The 18,029-nt window shown below is 36.2% G+C and overlaps 1 protein-coding gene across 2 annotated transcripts in view; it reads left to right on the forward strand.

Moving 5' to 3' along the window:
- Positions 1 to 18,029, forward strand: part of CPNE3 (copine 3) — a 48,221-nt gene that overhangs the window by 6,720 nt on the left and 23,472 nt on the right. The window contains exons 2-5 of one of the 2 annotated variants that reach the window (XM_063079123.1): positions 10,154 to 10,293; positions 10,563 to 10,742; positions 12,154 to 12,228; positions 13,532 to 13,603. In XM_063079123.1, the coding sequence (XP_062935193.1) occupies positions 10,162 to 10,293; positions 10,563 to 10,742; positions 12,154 to 12,228; positions 13,532 to 13,603 (459 nt within the window). In that variant the 5' untranslated portion in view covers positions 10,154 to 10,161. The remainder of the gene's footprint in view (positions 1 to 10,153; positions 10,294 to 10,562; positions 10,743 to 12,153; positions 12,229 to 13,531; positions 13,604 to 18,029) is intronic. The other variant, XM_063079124.1, reaches the window with a different exon arrangement.

An 18,029-nucleotide genomic window follows, 5' to 3' on the forward strand; every position in this document is an offset into this window, starting at 1 on the left:
GTCAAGGGTTAAGATCCCTTACCGGTCATCTTTAAAAAAAAAACAACAAAAAAACCAAAAAACCAAAAAAACACATTGAGATATCATCTCACCCCAATTGGACTGGCTATTATCAAAAAGATAAAAAATAACAAATGCTAGCAAGGATGTGGAGAAAGGAGTACCCTTATACGTTGTTGGTGGGATTGTAAATCAGTACAGCCATTATGGAAAACAGTATCGAGGTTTCTCAAACAATTACACATAAACTACCATATGACCCAGCAATCCCACTCCTGGGTATATACCCAGAGGAATAGAAAGCATCATGTGGAAGGGATACCTGCACTCCCATGTTTATCATAGCTCTGTTCACAGTAGTCAAGATAAGGAACCAATGTAAATGCCCACTGACAGATGATTGGATAAAGAAAATGTGCTGCATTTACACAATGGAATACTACTCAGCCATGAAAAAGAACAAAATTCTGCCATTTGCAGCAGCATGGGTGAGCTTGGAGAAAATTATGTTAAGTGAAATAAGCCAGGCACAGAAAGAGAAATACCCCATGTTCTCACTCATGTGGGAGCTAAAAGAGAATAAAAGAAAACAAAATAAAACAAAAAAATAAATAATAAGTGGATCTGTTAAAAGGAAAGAGAAGAATTGTGATTACTAGAGATGGGAAAGAGGAAGAGGGAAGGTGGATAGTGAGAGACTGGTTAATGGACATAAAATTACAGCTAGATAGGAAGAATAAGTCCTATTGGTATATACAGGCCACCCAGGAATCTGTAATTAACAGTGATTTACTGTACATTACCAAATGACTGGAAGAGAGATCAAATGTGCACATCACAATGATGAAGCTTTGCAATGATGACTATGCTAATTACCCTGAGTAAATCATCACACATTGTATACACGAGTTGAAATATAACTCTGTACCCCATAAATATGTACAATCTATGTTTCAATAAAATTTTTTTATAAAACTATTTATTTTTGATCATTAAAAAAAAAGATAATATGAATCTTTCCATGAGCTTTTTGAAGTACTGTAATATACACTTACGGAGTTTATTTTTTTATTAATATTATTTTTAATTGACAGCTAAGTAACTATTCGTAAAAGGGTTTAGTGCCCTCAAAGCATTTTGGCATGAGGGGAAACATATCTGGGTTCTTGCTGTGGTGCTACCACTTATTAGCTTGGTGTTCTTGGGTAAGCAGTTTAACCTTTTTGAAGAAACTCATGTTTTTTCCTGGTAGATACTATGCATTGTTTTGAAAATTAACAATGTGCTGAAAATCATCAAGGTATTGTGGGGCAATCAGTTTGGATATTGGAGTGCTTAATATAGTCATAGCTGTGATGTTTGGACATTTTACCATATAATGAGCTGTCATGCCCAACTCAACAGGGTTTTGTAAGTTTCAGAAGATAATATATTATTTGGAAGTATTTTGAAAATTGTGAAAAACAAAAACTATCTAGACATCTGGATTTATGGCCATATTACCTCCACTTTTGTTTTGAAGGGGGACATCCATTACTGTCTGAGCAACAGGGTTTGAGAAACACCGCATAGGGTGTTTACTGCTGATGTTTCTGGGCCTTGTTCCAGCTGCCCCAGGGTTACCCCTGCTCACTTTCAGCAGTGGTCAGATAGGTAGTAGTACTATGCAATACCAGTTTGTGAATCATGGTATTAGAACCAGAAGGAACCTCTGAAAATTTTTTAATGCAAGCCAGCCTCCTCATTTTGTAGCTAAACACTTAAAAGAAGTTTACCAAAAGGTTTGGTAGGTGGGCACTGACAGTTCCCTCTCAATTGTTTTGGGATAAATGAGTCACTGACATTGGTCTGAGATCCCATCTCCCATGCCCAACTATGAAACAGTAGCTCAGGTAAACAAACGTTTCGGAGAGGATTTAGGAAAATTGGTACTAATCTATCTATAGTCAAGGTTGACTACTTCAGCAAATTAATTTTGTGTAAATCCCAGAGATTCTTTTATTATTATTTCAAGAAGCTCTTTAAAAACAAGGATGAGAAAGGCCCTTTATGTCTTACTACTTAATAATAAGCCATCTATGCTGAGACAAACTATTTGAGTAGTTAATAAAATAATTGCTACAATTCGTGGGGTGTCTTAATATAGGCCAAGCATGCTACAAACCTACACTTGTCAGGTATTTGTTTAATCCCCGTTTTATAGATGAGGAAATTCAGGTTCAGATAGATAATCTGGCAAAGGTGAGACACCCAGTACATGGTGGGAAACACATTTGAACGACACACACTGACTCTGAAGTTATTGCTCTTTCTGCTGCAAATCACCTGTTCCAGATGTCATGCTTCAGGAAGAAGAGGAGGCAGTAAAACTTGGTCGCTGTCCTCTGCTCACAGTACATATATGGGACAGTAATTCTCACATACAAGTAATGATAGTGGAAAGAAAACAAGATCAGTCTCATAACAGCATTGGGGATATCAGCAACAGTTTTATGGAGGAAGTATCATTTGAAGTAGGTCTTTAAGAACTCAGATGGGGAGAGGTGACTGCAGGTAGGCTAGGGGCAGATGTGGGCAGAGTCATGCATTCCAGGCTTAGCACATTGGACTGTGGTAGGCCCGGGGCAACCATTAATGCTTTAAAAAAAAAAAAATCAGGAGTGATAAAATCTTGATGTGAATGGGGAGAGGAAGGCAGTGGGAATACCCATTAGGAGACAATATAGTATACAGGTGAGAGAGATGGAAGACCTGAAGTATGGTTGTGACTATGAGCGTCGGGAAGGGTCTGCATCTTCATCTTAGAGAGAGATTTGGGACTGTAGTAGGCAGAATCTCCATGACAGCTTTGCTGAATATATCTAAGAGTAAGTTTAAGAGACGGGAAAGAGGAAGCAGATAAAACTTCAGGATTTTTAGGCAGGGCATGGGAGTGACCATATGTCTTAAATTTCATATATTAGGCCCTACTTCAAATATTAGATCTTAGTTTTCAATTCCTTTGAATTATCTGTGTTATCATGTTGATTCAGAAAGTTAGGGTGACTGGAAGATACTAAACATATGATTTGATATGTTTAGTATTTCTAGGGCTTATTTGCATTTCAGAAGAGGCATTTGAATGAAACATTCTCCAATGAGTCATCCATACAGTAGGGAAGCTGTTGTCTAATCCTAGGGGCTATTTCTGTCTTTATCTCTATAATCCTGCTCTTTGGGGAGTAAAATATGTAGAATCGTGTTTTAGTTGCTCATACATTCCCCTCTTCCTGGTCATTTATCCCAACCAAATCTCCTATTTTTCTATACCCAGAGGTTATAAAACATTTATTTTCTACCGTGAGAATTTGTGGATAAGACATCCTATTGCTCTTTTAAAATCGTATATCATGTGCTAGATAATTACATAGAAAGGAAATGAAAAGAGCATCTTCATGAATGTTGCTATTAACAACATTCCAAATCTATGCATTTATGTCATTTCTTCCATTTGCCATTCAGTCATAATGAGTTTCTACATAAAAGTGATGGCTGTACTCAGCGTCATTTTCAGGGGGAAATACTGCTAGTGGAGGAAATTTGTTTCCTAGAAGCAGTGCAGTAATGTAACTGTCAGGAATTTGCTAAATAATCAGCTGTGACTGGCATGTTGTTTTTGTAGCTTTTGTAAGAGCATTTGTAGCGGAAAAAAAAAAAATGCCCTTCTGATATGTTGTGACTGTTGTGAGTCTGACTTCGTACCTAGATGTCTGCATTTTTTGTTGAATTCTCCCCATCCTCGGAAGTTTGAAGACTTTTCTGGTTGCTGGTAGAAAATTCTCTACATGTTCTTTGGGAGGATTAACAGTTTTCACTCATTCTGTGTCCGTTCACAGGGACATTATACTTGGTACTGTTGACATGCAACTTAAAAGAATCTAAGCTACCTTATACAAAAGAAAAATCGTACATCTAACATTTATGCCACAGATTTATGTTAGATACAAAAGAGCCAAATGCTCAGCACATGCCAGATTTACAGGTTTACTTTCAGTATCTCCATTTTAACTGATGAAAAAATTTAGGCTCAGAAAGTTGAAGTCACTTGTATGTGTTCACACAGCTAGCACCAGATGCAGGATTCAACTCAGGTATGCATTACTCCAACTTTAATCTTATTCCTATACTCTAATAATCTATTACTATTAGTGCGGCAGGAATTTAAAGGAGCAACTTGGTGTGGATTGGAATATTCAGGGAAATTATCATGGAATGTAATAATAAAATATGAAACATGGGATAGATTAGAGAGGATCAGACCCTGGAGGTAGTGCTAAAATAATAATGACAATAATAATAATAATGATAAACATTTGAAAGCTTACCATGTACTTGGCACTGTTTAAATATATTAACTTGTTCAGTCTTCGCAACAACTGCTTGAGGTAGGGACAGTTATTTTCATTTTGTAGATGAGGAAACCCAGAGGATACAGAGGTTGAGGATCTTGCCTAAGGTCACACGTTAAGTGGAGGAATCCAGATGAAAACTCAGACAGTCTGATTCTAGAGCCTGTGATATGGGCAGTGACCACGAAGAGGCAAAGCAAGAGAACATGCTTCAGGGCTGAACACAGGAGATGTAGAAAGAGGGAAAGGTAATTGTACGTAGGGGCAGCAGCAGGGGTGGGGGGGCAGGTGTAGGTTTGGGGAGTAGTGTATGACAACTGGGTGCCTGAAGCCTTGAGAGGGGTAAGGACAAAGAAGAGAGAAATGTAGACAAAGACCTGAAGGTGACAGAACCTTGAAGGATGCTCACAGTTTCTCAGATAAAAGAAGGAAGAGGAGGTACTAGTCAGAGATGGTGAAGAGGAGAATCAGGGTTAGAAAATCCAAGGAGATTGAGGATGAGGTCCCAGGGTCAATATGCCAGAGATTTCACGGATGTGGTACATAAGTGCAAATTAACTGTACTATCTTCTCTGTGCTTTTGTGTTTTGTGGTACTTCTCCTTTCCTACCAGTTTCCTACCTGTTATGTTTTTAGCACTTTCGGTTTTTTCATAAATTGGGATGAAAAGGAGTAATTATTGTATTAACACTATTATTGCGAATGTCTTCTAATATTGTGTATACTTCATAAAAGAAATAGCTAATCTTCTGAATTAGATGATTTGAAGACATGTTGAATTTGGTGCTGAATTCTGGATCTTATTTACTGTTTGATAAAGAGACTATCAGCGGCTGAGTAGATCACTTGGTTAGAGTGTGGTGCTGATAACACCAAGGTCAACTTTCAGATTCCGTTACTGGCCAGCTGCCAAAAACCAAAAAAATAAAAAAGAGACCTTATTGGTATCATGTTAGAATGTTCTAACTTGTAAGACACTATGGTATTAGAAGAGTTTTGACAAGTAACAATTTAAAATAAGCCATTTCATCCTATTATCCCCCAGTTTGAGAACTTGCATGTATCACCTTGTTACCCATCCACCGAGCCCTTCGGGCTGGCTCTCTGGACTCTAAACTTGCCCTTTCTACCTGTCCAGCTTTGCACTGCCCAACAAAGATGCTCACACTTCTGTGACACATGGTGAGGTGTCCTCACTGTGCCTTGTGATAATATCCTGCTCTTTCTGGCCTCTGTGCTGTCTCCCACTTTACCTGTCCAAACTGAATCCTTCAAAGCCCAGGCAGTGTAAATCTCACATGCACTGTTAATTCTCTTTTGTTTCTTGATTTCTCCTCCCCTTGATATCTTTTGCACATATTATCAGTACTATATATTTTAGCACTTGACCAATTTGACGTGAAAAAATGGCAAAAAACCCCCCAAACCAAACCAAAACAAAAAAAACTTGACTTCGTAAAAGGACACAGTAGTTTTAGTTTTGCTGCAGTATCCCTGGATAGGGGATTTAGGAAGTAAATTGGGGATTTGGGAATGTTGTTGATTATTAAGGAATAATTCTCTTTCTAGGTGAAGGTATACACCTATAGCATTGCTTTTTAAAAAAATTGTACATATATATGGCTACCGTGTGATATGTCACCATAAGCATTCAATGTGTAATGATCAGATCAGATCAACATATTCATCACCTGAAACATTTAACATTTCTTTTTGTTGGGAACATTCAAAATCCTCTCTTCTAGCTAATTGGAAGTATGCAATAAATTCTGACTATAGTCATCCTACAGAGCTATGGAACAGTGGATCTTATTCCTCCTCTCTAGCTGTAATTTTGTATTTGTTAACCAATCTCTCACTATCCCCCTCCCCTCTCCCAGCCTCTGGTAACCACTATTCTACTCTCTACCTCTATGCAGTCTCTACTTAGCTTCCGCATATGAGTGAGAACATGTGGTATTTTTCTTTTGTTCCTGGTTTATTTGATTTAAGATAATGTCCTCTAAGCTTGTCTGTATTACCATGAATGACAGGACTTCATCTTTTTTTTTTTTAGGGCTGAATAATATTCCATTGTGTACATATATACCACATTTTCTTTGTTTATTCATCCATTGATAGACACTTAGGATGATTCTATTTCTTGGCTATTGTGAATAGGGCTGCAATAAACATGGGAGTTCAAATATCTCTTCAATATATTGATTTCCTTTCCTTTGGATGAATAACTAGTAGTGGAATTGCTGGATCGTGTGGTAGTTCTATCTGTAGTTGTTTGAGGAACCTCCATACTGTGTTCCATAATGGCTGTGCTAATTTACAGTCCCACCAACAATGTATAAGAGTTCCTCTTTCTCCACATCCTTGCCAGCATTTGTTATTTTCTGTCTTTTTGATAATAGCCAGTTTAATTGGAGTGAGATGATATCTCATTGGGGTTTTGATTTGCATTTTCCTGATGATTGATGTTGAACATTTTTCACATGCCTGTTGGCCATTCGTATGTCTTCTTTTGAGAAGTCTATTCAGCTCCTTTGTCCATTTTCAAATTGGATTATTTGGGTTTTTTTTTTTTTTTTTTTTCTTTCTGTTGAGTTGTGTGAGTTCCTTGTATATTCTGGATATTAATTCCTTGTCGAATGCATAGTTTGTAAATATTTTCTCCCATTCTGCATTTTGTCTCTTCATTCCGTTGATTGTTTCCTTTGCTGTGCAGAAGCTTTTTAGTTAAAATCCTATTTGTCTGTCTTTGCTTTTGTTATATTATAAATAGGATTATGTTAGAATTATTATAAATATGATTATATTAGATATAATCCTATTTGTCTAGCTTTGCTTTTGTTGCCTGTGCTTTTGAGGTCTTCTCCATAAAATCTTTGCCCAGCCCAGTGTCCTGAAGCATATCCCCTATGTTTTCTTCTAGTGGTTTATAGTTTCAGGTCTTATATTTAAGTCTTTAGCCCATTTTGAGTTGGTTTTTGTATATGGTGAGAGATAGTGGTTTAGTTTAATTCTTCTGTATATAGATATCCAATTTTCCTCAGCACCATTTTTTTTTTTTTTTTTTTTTTTTTTGTCGTTTTTTTCGTGACCGGCACTCAGCCAGTGAGTGCACTGGTCATTCCTATATAGGATCCGAACCCGCGGCGGGAGAGTCGCCGCGCTCCCAGCGCAGCACTCTACCAAGTGCTCAGCACCATTTTTTGAAGACTGTCCTTTCCCCAATGAATGTTCTCGTCATCTTTGTGGAAAATCACAAGGTTGGCTGTAAATACATGGCTTTATTTCTGCATTCTCTCTTCCGTTACACTGGTCTATTTGCCTGTTTTTATGCCAGTACCATGCTGTTTTGGATAGTATATATTTTGAAGTCAGGTAGTGTGATGCCACCAGCTTTGCTCCTGTTGCTTAGGATTACTTTGGCTATCTGGGTTTTTTTGTGGTTTCATACAAATTTTATGATTTTTTTTTCTATTTCTGTGAAGAATGTCATTGATATTTTGATAGGAATTGCATTGAATTTGTAGATCACTTTTGGTAGTGTGGTCATTTTTACATTATTAATTCTTCCAATCCATGAGCATCAGATATCTTTCCATTTCTTTGTGTCCTCTTCAATTTCTTTCATCAGTGTTTTATAGTTTTCCTTGTAGATATTTTTCATTTCCTTGTTTAAATTTATTCCTAGGTATTGTTATGGGTACAAGAAATGCTGCTGTTGATTTTGTATCCTGCAGCTTTATGGAATTTGTTTATCAGTTTCAAGAGTTTTTTGGTGGAGCTTTTAGTGTTTTTTATATATAAGATCATTTCCTCTACAAACAGGGACAGTTTGACTTCCTTCTTTCCAATTTGGATGCCCTTTATTTCTTTCTTTTGCCTAATTGCTCTGGCTAGGGCCAGAGATAGCATTGCTTAATTGTTGTTGTTGTTTTGTTTTTTCCTTTTTATTTCTAGCATTGCTTTTAGGGGAGGCGGGCTGGCTCGTAGGGGATCCAAACCTGTGACCTTGGTTAGCAGAACCATTTTCTAACCAAGTGAGCTAATCCATCCCCTCCTAACATTGCTTTTAGAAGGAATTTCTAGCTAGTACTAAGACTATGAAATTTACTTCATTATTCTCAGTCTCCAGTAATGTAGGAATCTTAGATGCCAGCACTGATCTTTAATATACAGAGGATTGCTGCTATTTTTGGAGAGTCCATTAGAATATAAAGAGTTTTCATAAGACATGAGTTGTTTTTTTGACATTGCCAAAGGGCCCTTCTACTTGTAATCCTTATTATTTCAGACTTGATTAGGCATTTTATACAGCACAGAAATCCTACTGCCATATTTAAATATAACAAGATGATGAATGCATTTGTTCTTATTGTCCTAGAATTTCAGCTAAATCTCAAAGTAGAGGGCAAAGGGCATTAAATACTGCATGTTCTAAGGATGTTTGCCAGCCGCTCTAGAGGAAGAGGTACTTTCTCACCTCTGGAACCTGCCCGACCACCATCAACCTCTACTTTACTCTAGACAGCTGTCTAAGTGGATATTCAGCTGGGGAATGCAATGGCTGGCTCCTCTTCTTGGTGCCACCTGTAGTCTCTTTCATTACCTGGGTTCAGGGAGGAAAGCAGCTGATCCTTAATACTTCATCCCTTCTCAAAGTCAGCCCTCACTGAGTGCTCCTCCCTATCCTTAGTTCTTTTCATATATTGACTGAAGGTTGGAGAGGGGAGAGGTCTGTGAAAGTCAAGCTAACTCTGGTTTTTCTTAGCAAGTCATGAAATACCAAAGTTGCATGAGGGAAGATGGGCCACACCTATTTGCTGAAAACTCTCTGTAGAGCAGTAAGTTTGTCAACCTAGTCTACACATTAGGATCATCAAAGGAGCTGATGCCCAAGTTGTACCCTAAACAAGTTAAATTACATCTCTTTGTGAGGGACTCCAGCATCAGTAGCTTTGAAAGCTCCCTCAGATGAGTCCAATAAACAGCCAAGACTAAGAACCACTGCTGCAAAATATGTGGAGTTGGGGATGGAGCGGAGGTAAGGGGTTATTTGCTATCTTTTCCCCAAGTTTGGGACTTAGCCAAAATTCTTTAAAAACAGAAAGTATCCCACTTGGTATCTTGTTTTCAGTTTGTTTGTTTTGGTGGCTGGCCAGTGTGGGGAACCAAACTCTTGACCTTGGTGTTATCAACACTGTGCTTTAACCAACTGAGTTAACCGGCCAGCCCCACTCAGCATCTTGTTGAATAAACAAATAAAAATAAAATTAAGGTTGTAGTTTAATCTGTTTTGTTTTGTAGTATAATATTTTGCTTACCTTTAAGTGAAGGACCTTTATACTTCGACTTTTTCGGAATGGTAAAATTTATAGGAAGGCGAAAAGAAGATTAGCATGTCTTATTTACCATCTTTTTTTGTTTGCAGCTGACTGGTACATGGCTTGAACCCTGGACCTTGTTTTTACAGCACCACGTTCTAACTGAGCTAACTAACCAGCCCTTATTTGCCATCTTAAAAACTGCATTTAACTGTCATATAGTAAGTGAGTTTTATCCCAGCAAGAGAATCTGAAGCCATATCACAGGAGTAAGTAGATACTCAAATCCTGAGGAGACACATATAACAAACAGTCTCATTCTAGCAAGTTCTACGAGGCTTTTCTGACAATTTTTCTTAAGAATTCACCTATTTCCATTAGGAATGTATGTGCTTCTTAAGGGCACCATTTCACCTGTTTTCTCATTCGCTGGTTTTTTCACAGCTCAGGAGATGGCTGCCCAGTGTGTCACGAAGGTGGAGCTGAATATTTCCTGTGACAATCTTTTGGATAAAGATATAGGGTCAAAGTCGGACCCTTTATGTGTGTTATTTTTGAACACAAGTGGTCAACAGTGGTATGAGGTAATATTAAATACTTTAGGTGAAAAGTAATCCAAATTGCTTCTTTGACAATGTGAAGAGTTTATTAAAAATATTAGAAATAATAACACCATCTCATCTGTTAATACAGTGTTTGGGCAAGGTTGTCTTTGGTTGTAGAATTTTTCATACATATGTGGAAACTTCCTTTAGTTGTCATGCCTGTATTTAATTATGTTTAATACATAAAGATGTTGAAACCTAAGTACACCTTTGATCTGAACTGTTTTTTGTTTGGGGGGTGGGTATAGGTTGAGCGCACAGAAAGGATTAAGAATTGCTTGAATCCCAAATTTTCCAAGACATTTATTATTGACTACTACTTTGAAGTGGTTCAGAAGCTGAAATTTGGGATTTATGACATTGACAACAAAACTATTGAGCTGAGTGATGATGACTTCTTAGGAGAATGTGAATGTACCCTTGGACAAGTGAGTATAAATAGCTGTTATACTTTGTCTAAATTTTAACGAAAGAATTGGGTATTTCTGATAAGTGTTCTTTAATTTAATTATAAAGTTGTAAAACATGTAATCACTTTAAAGACCTAGTTCACATATGGTTGGCTTGAACATTATAGAATTTGTCTTATTTTTTTGTAAGGGCAGGGACCATGTGTTTCTGGCAAAGCCTATTAATTCTTTTGATTTAGGGGTGCTTCAATAAGCATTTCAATAAATAATACCACTGCTCTAGCTGCTGCAGCGTTCAGTCTAATTTCATTACGTTCAAGTCATAAATGCTATCAAAGTAACAGCAACTTTTCTGATGTCTAACTAGCATGACTGGTGCCTCTTGACTCCCAATGCCCTGACACCACCCCTTCACCTGGCTTGCTCTTTCTCCAGCTTTAGGTGTGTCAATTTAAACCTCGCTCCCCACCTGCCCCCCTCCCCCTAAACCCTCTTCGACCCCCAGTCTACTTTGGAGCCCTCCTGGGTTTACTTGGCACTCTCTACTGTTAACATATTTTATTGTATTTGCTTAATTATCTGTCTTTCCAGTATATGATAAACTTGGTCAGAGTAGGGGTGTGTTTGGTGGCTCACCATTTTACTCCTAGCTCAGTATGATTTATACAGAGAGATCACGACCATTTATTTGTATAGGTTGGAAAAGGCTTCAGGGGGGAGAAGTCATTTTTTTTTTTCCCCAATGGATGACATTTATTGTTCAAATTTGACTTTTGTGAGTTTATTTTCCAGGATTGGATTGTTTGGAGATCATGGTATTTCCTATGACTCAAGGGCAATATGGAACTGATCAGCTTTCTAAAACTCTGATAAATAGTATCAAAGAGAAAAATAAGGAAGTATTTACATTTTGGAAAAAAAATCGCAATGTAGCTCAACTTCTAATGAATTTGAGATACATGTCAGAAATGTATCTGTTTGAAAGTAACTACTGTATTATTTGAAGCAAAATGATATTTTTTGGGAGTTGAATATTGAAGTTTTATGTGAGCTGAAAAAATTGAATCCTGTTTGTTGAGTGTTCTAAGGCCCACCTTTTACCTACAAGGTGATTTGTGTATGTGATGAGAATCTGGCCTTCTTTTACCATTACAAGGAAGAAGTTAAACTTTAAAGTAGTTGCTAAAGAAATTAGTGAGTAGGGAGATTGTATCTGCCACGGTATGCTCCTTGGAAATCTTTTCCAATGGGTTTTAACAATAACAATAATAATGAGTTTTAATAATGGGTTTGTAATTTCTTAATCTTTAAGGAAAGGACTTAATGCTTCCATTTCTAATGACTTTAAGTAAACTTTGTACTCAATCTTTTCCTGAAACTATTCAGTTGAAATGAAATAACTCTTTGTATCACTTTCCAATTTTAACAGATTGTTTCCAGTAAGAAGCTAACTCGACCACTGATGCTTAAAAATGGCAGACCTGCGGGGAAAGGGAGTATTACGGTAAAAATAAAATAAATGTCTTCTGCCTCAAAAGATTCAGCATAATAGGACATGCTGAAACTATGTATCAGACAAATGGTCTCTAGCCATGCTTTATCATTTGATATCAAATGTGCATTTGAAAACACTCTTGCTTTATAGCGATCACAAATGAGAAATGGATTGTGCCAAAAAAGGAGAAAAACGCAGTGTGGGAATCCTTTCTTTCAGTTTTTAAGTTGCCTGCAGAGGTCAGGTGCACCTTGGTGGTACTTGCGCCTCCTCCATGGAAACGTCAATTCACAAGTTAGGAGAGATACTGCTTAATAATCTGAATGGATCAATTCAGCTCTCTACAAAGTAAATATAATCCTCTCAACATGACAGACACTTTCCCTAACGGATTTTATTCCAGATGGATATTATATTATGACATAGCCATTGAGCCCATAAACACTTGACTGTCACTCTTTGTGCTCGCACTCTGCTGCCCTTCCTCCCACCCATATTTTCCATTGCTGATTATTGGCTGTGGGCCGATAAATATATATGCTTTATCATGCCTTAGATTTCAAATTGTATAATGCTGTGCTTTTCAGTCCCTTATCTTCTACAGTTTCTGTCCAGGTAACCACTGCCTGGAGTGATAGTTTTCTAAGTTTAGCTCCCTCTGAGAATGGGAGGCTGGTTCTCTGAGAGAGTGATGTTTGGGTTATTGTGATTATCAAATACATTTCTTTGAGCAGCTGTCTTGCTCTAGTTTAGATTTCCAAAGGCATAAGAATGTTCAGACTCTGGGGGTGTTCACTTTTGTGGGACAGAGAACATTATCAATAGTTAGCTTTGTTGATTTGGGGCATGATACCCTGAAATTTGTTTTTAAATAGAATATGTCTTTCACTTACATTGGATGAAAAACATTGATCTGATATTTCAATTTATAGAGTTCTATAGGTATGATTTACTCATGCTTCTCAAAGTTTGGAGAGCTTTAGCTAGTTCTGTGTAGAGGTTATTCCAAGACATCCCGGGCTTTAATTTTTCTCTGGAATAGGAAAGATCCAGTTTAGGGAACTACATTTAATAAGGAAGTTGCATAATGCAAACTTGGCATATTTTGGGAAAATATTTATTTCACGCACATAAAAGAAACAATGACAAATATTTCTTAATGATACCACTTTCTTATTAAACATTTTAGAATTCATTTACAGTAGTATAGACTTTATATACTATTAGATAACAGAATAAATCAGTATTTACTTTATGAGTATATCAGAATCCCTAAAACATATTTTCTTTCACTTAACCTATCTACTCATAGATTTCAGCTGAAGAAATAAAGGATAACAGAGTGGTCTTGTTTGAAATGGAAGCCAGAAAACTGGATAGTAAGGTGGGTATATTATGCAGATTCCAACAAGGATGTCGTGTTCTGCCTCACATTGATTTTTTTTTTTTTCAAGAACATAATAATATAATTTATATTGTAAACTCCATCATCTGAACATCACATAGGGTATTAATTACTTCAGAATTTTGGATTTCTTTGTGTGTGTGTGTGTGTGTGTGTGTGTGTGTTTAAGCAGAACACATTTCCCTTCACCACTTTCATCTAGATATAATCAAAGAATTTGTCTAGGTTAATAGAGGAGTTGAATACAAGCATTGATGTTATTGTAAAAGGCATGAAAGAGAATGTAGTTGGAGTATCTTTAGGAAAAAGCAAAAAGTCCATGCTTTATTAATTGTGGATAAATTATTCTCTTTGCATTCAAAGGTTAATAGTTTTTTTTAATGAAAGATGAGTACCAGTATGTAATAACAGCAATTTAGTAACAATATCATGGACTATAATAATTCTTTGAGTAATTTTTGTACTTAATTGTCCAATCTAGTCAATAGTCTTTGTCATTTGCTTTTACCTTACAAGTCAGTTTAAAAACATCTTAGACTAGCAGTCAGGGACTTTTTGTGTGTGTGGAAAAATTTAAACATATACAAAAATAAAATAGAATTTTTTCAAAAATTCCGTGTCCCCATCACCCATCTTCAACAATTATAACTCATGGCCAATTTTGTTTCATCTCCACCTTTATGTACTTTCTCTCCTCCCAGACATCGTATTTTATCTATAAATATTTTGATGTATCTCTAAGACCCTTTAAAAAATGTAATTGTTTAAAATGTCTCTTAAGTCCTTTTAATCTACAAATTCCTCCGTTCCTTTTACTTTTTCCCTTCTTCTCTTCCTCTCTCCCTCCTTTACTTCCTTCTTTCCATCTTGCCAGTGCGGCAATAGCTCCATTCTTCCTTCCATCTACCCATCCATGGAATTTATTCAGTTAAGAAACTGATTTCTTTGCCCTGGAGAAGTTTCCATATTCTGCATATGGCCAATTAAATCCCTGTGGTGTCATTTAACTTATCTCTCTCTCTTTCTTTAGTTCCTGATTTCTGTAAGCTGGTAATTGAATCTAGGGGTATGATCTGATATATCTTGAATCACTGGCAAGACAGTTTCATCAGTGGTGGCATGTAATTCCATCAGGAGGCTCACACTGAGTTGTGTGTTTTGGGGATGTTACTCATCATTGATGATAACCACCTGGATATATTATTTTATTAAGGGTCTGTAAAATGGTGAAATTCTCACTCTCTCATTGCTTCTTTGTTTCTTAGCAAGAATGCTTCTATAATAGAGAAAATTTCCCTCATTAGGTATTTATTTATTTTGAGATACAGTTTATACAGGTCAGGCAAATTAAAATGTTTGACTTTTTTTCATATTTACCAATCTTCAGAACAATAAGTTGGTCCCCTAGCATCTTATAGACGTGACCAATGAGATTTTTGGCTGTGTTTGTTCTGTTCTATTTTAAAACTGCTATAAACTCATGGGTTTGAAGATTAACAACTGCAATGGATTAATTCTTATTAATTATTATTCCAACTTTGGCCAGAGGGAACCACTTTAAGTTTATTCCTGTGACTATCTGGCACAACTCCAGGAGTATTTGGATAGTTTCTTTGCTCTGTGGCATGACAAAATATTTTAGGCTTATTTTATTAAATTTTCACTCCAGACTGGCAGATTAAAAGGAGCCTTACTTCATTTTAGTGGGATTGGTATGTAGAGACCACAATCTGGTACCACGGTTGCTCATTGTTTGTTGGTTATTGTTGATTATGGTTTCTAGGGCTTTTCAGTGGATGAATACAGGAAAGACTTTTTTTAAAAGAAAAACTAAATCATAAATTTACACACTTCCAGTTCAAATATAGAATTACAGGGCTTTACTTCTTTAATTTTGTATTTCTAACTCTTTTCTCTTATGTTGAAAATCTTGGTTCCTAAAGATATTAATATGATTATTTATCTCTTTTGTCTTACATAATAGCTAATGGTTTCAGAATAAAAATATCAATATTATAATTAACAATATTTTTACTAAAAATGGTTTGAGCTTTCTTTGGAGTTCTTTTTGGTCTTCAAGGTATGTGCAGTAGTCCCTCTTTCTCTACTTGGGATCAGTTCCAAGAACCCCAGTGGATGCCTGAAACCTTGGAAAGTACCAAGCTCTATATATACCTTAACATTTTTTCCTATATATATGTAGCTATAAAAGTTTAGTTTGTAAATTAGGGACGAGAAGAGTTAAGAACAATAACTAATAATAAAATAGAATAATTATAATAAATACTGTAATAAAAGTTATATAAATGTGGTCATCTCTCTCTCAAAATATCTTATTGTACTGTACTGTGTTCACCTGTTTTCAGACCGAGGTTGAATGCAGGTAACTGGAACCTTGACAAGCAAAAGTGCAGATAAGGAGGGACTACTGTATATCCCATTTGGGTTATATCACCAAATTCTTATGTTTTAAAGAAATGATTTTCTGTGTGGTTATGCTGTCACATTGATACATAGTTTTATTTTGCTACTGATATTTAGGGATTGCTTTTTAAAAAACTATTTTGACTTAATTTGTTTTATAATCATGTGAAAGATTCACATGGTTCCAAAGCCAAATCTACAGAACAAGGTATATTCAAGAAATTTAGCCTAAGAGCTGGCTGGTTAGCTCAGTTGGCTAGAGTGTGTGTCGTAACATCAAGGTCAAGAATTCAGCTTGAATTCTTGAACTCTTGAATTCTGGCCAGGTGCAAAAAAGAAATTTAGCCTCTTTGTTAGCTCTACCCTGTTTGCTCTTTCCTTCTTGTAGGTAATAATTTTTAATTTCTATTTCCTAGTTTAATTCTTCAGTTTCTTAAAAATCTAAGGGTTTTTCTTGGTGTGTGTATGTACGAGTATATGTATGTGTATGTATATATATATCTATGTACACACACCCATATGCACACATATACATATATAATCATCTGTGTATATGTGTGTATATATAGTTATAGATATAGTCATGTGTTGCTTAATGATGAGGATACGTTCTGAGCAATGCATGGTCAGGTGATTTCATTGTTGTGTGAACATCGTAGAGTATACTCACACAAACCTAGATGGTGTAGCCTACTACATGCCTAGCCTATATGGGATAGCCTATTGCTGCTATGTAAATAATGCATTGTGCTATGACGTTACTATGACGTCCCTGGGCTATAGGAATTTTTAAACTCCATTATTATCTTATGGGACCATCATTGTATGTGGTCTGTCATTACCAAAACATCATTATGCAGCACATGTGTGTATGTGTTTGTATTTGTATTTATATTCCCCACCACCAGCGCTTAGTTAAGTGTAGCATACCAGATACACACTTTCCTCCACCTTGCTTTTTTCACTTAACATGTCCTGGAGGTCACAGTTAGGGACTTCTTACTCCTTATTTTAGTTCTCATATTACAACTTAATGAACTTACAAACAAGGGCTGTTTTCTGACCTTCAGAATGGTAATGAAGATATTCTGCCTTGCCCATGTGATTATTTGTAAGATAAGTCAGACAGACATGTTAATGTGTTTTTGAGAAGTTAACTTCTCTATGTATAACGCTGTTATTTGTTTTATAAAATGGGGCATAGAGACTTATTACAGGATTCTTTTTACAGAGGCTTATTTTAAGATTCTTTTTACTTCTTTTTACAGAAGTTAAAGTTCTACATAGTTTTTGTGTTTATAGCTTTGACTGTGCCAAGTATGTTATTTGCTCTACATTAAACTTTGTGCTCAAGAGGGAAATAATATTATCTCAGTTTTTAATTTAATGCCAAAGTTAATTCAGTACTAACAAAATCTTCAATTCAGGGACATATCTGCATATATACTGTGGGGTTAACAAATGTCCTTTTATTTTCAAAATAATAAGTAATATATGCAGAGGAGTATGTAAATTTCAAAATGAAGATAAACAAAAATGAAAAAATAAAATCATCTATTATCTCACCACCTGAGTTTAACCTCTGTGAGTGATTTGTACATCCTTCCAGAATTTCATGTGTCTGTCTCTATTGAGGATGGTAATAAGGCTATTTCTGAGCACTCAAAGTGCTTGAGCATTGCATAGGAATGCTGTGGTGAATTACAGAGGAAATAGAAGAGGTAATTTGTGCTTGAAGTATTTTTATTGTGCACTCCATAAATATACCTCTGCTCCCTTGTGTGTGTAAAGAAATGTGTGGTATTGGTGAATGGATGTTGGACATAGAAAGGTGAGATATGAAGCCAAGGCCCAGATCCATCAACAGATATGTCATCTTGGGGAATCACCCCTGTGAATCCATTTTCTCATTGATAACTGCCCTGTCTTCACAGACTTGGTATGTTTAATGTCTGGGATATTTGTATAAAACTACTCAGTG

Source organism: Cynocephalus volans, chromosome 15, assembly GCF_027409185.1.
Source record: "Cynocephalus volans isolate mCynVol1 chromosome 15, mCynVol1.pri, whole genome shotgun sequence".
Classification (NCBI taxonomy): domain Eukaryota; kingdom Metazoa; phylum Chordata; class Mammalia; order Dermoptera; family Cynocephalidae; genus Cynocephalus; species Cynocephalus volans.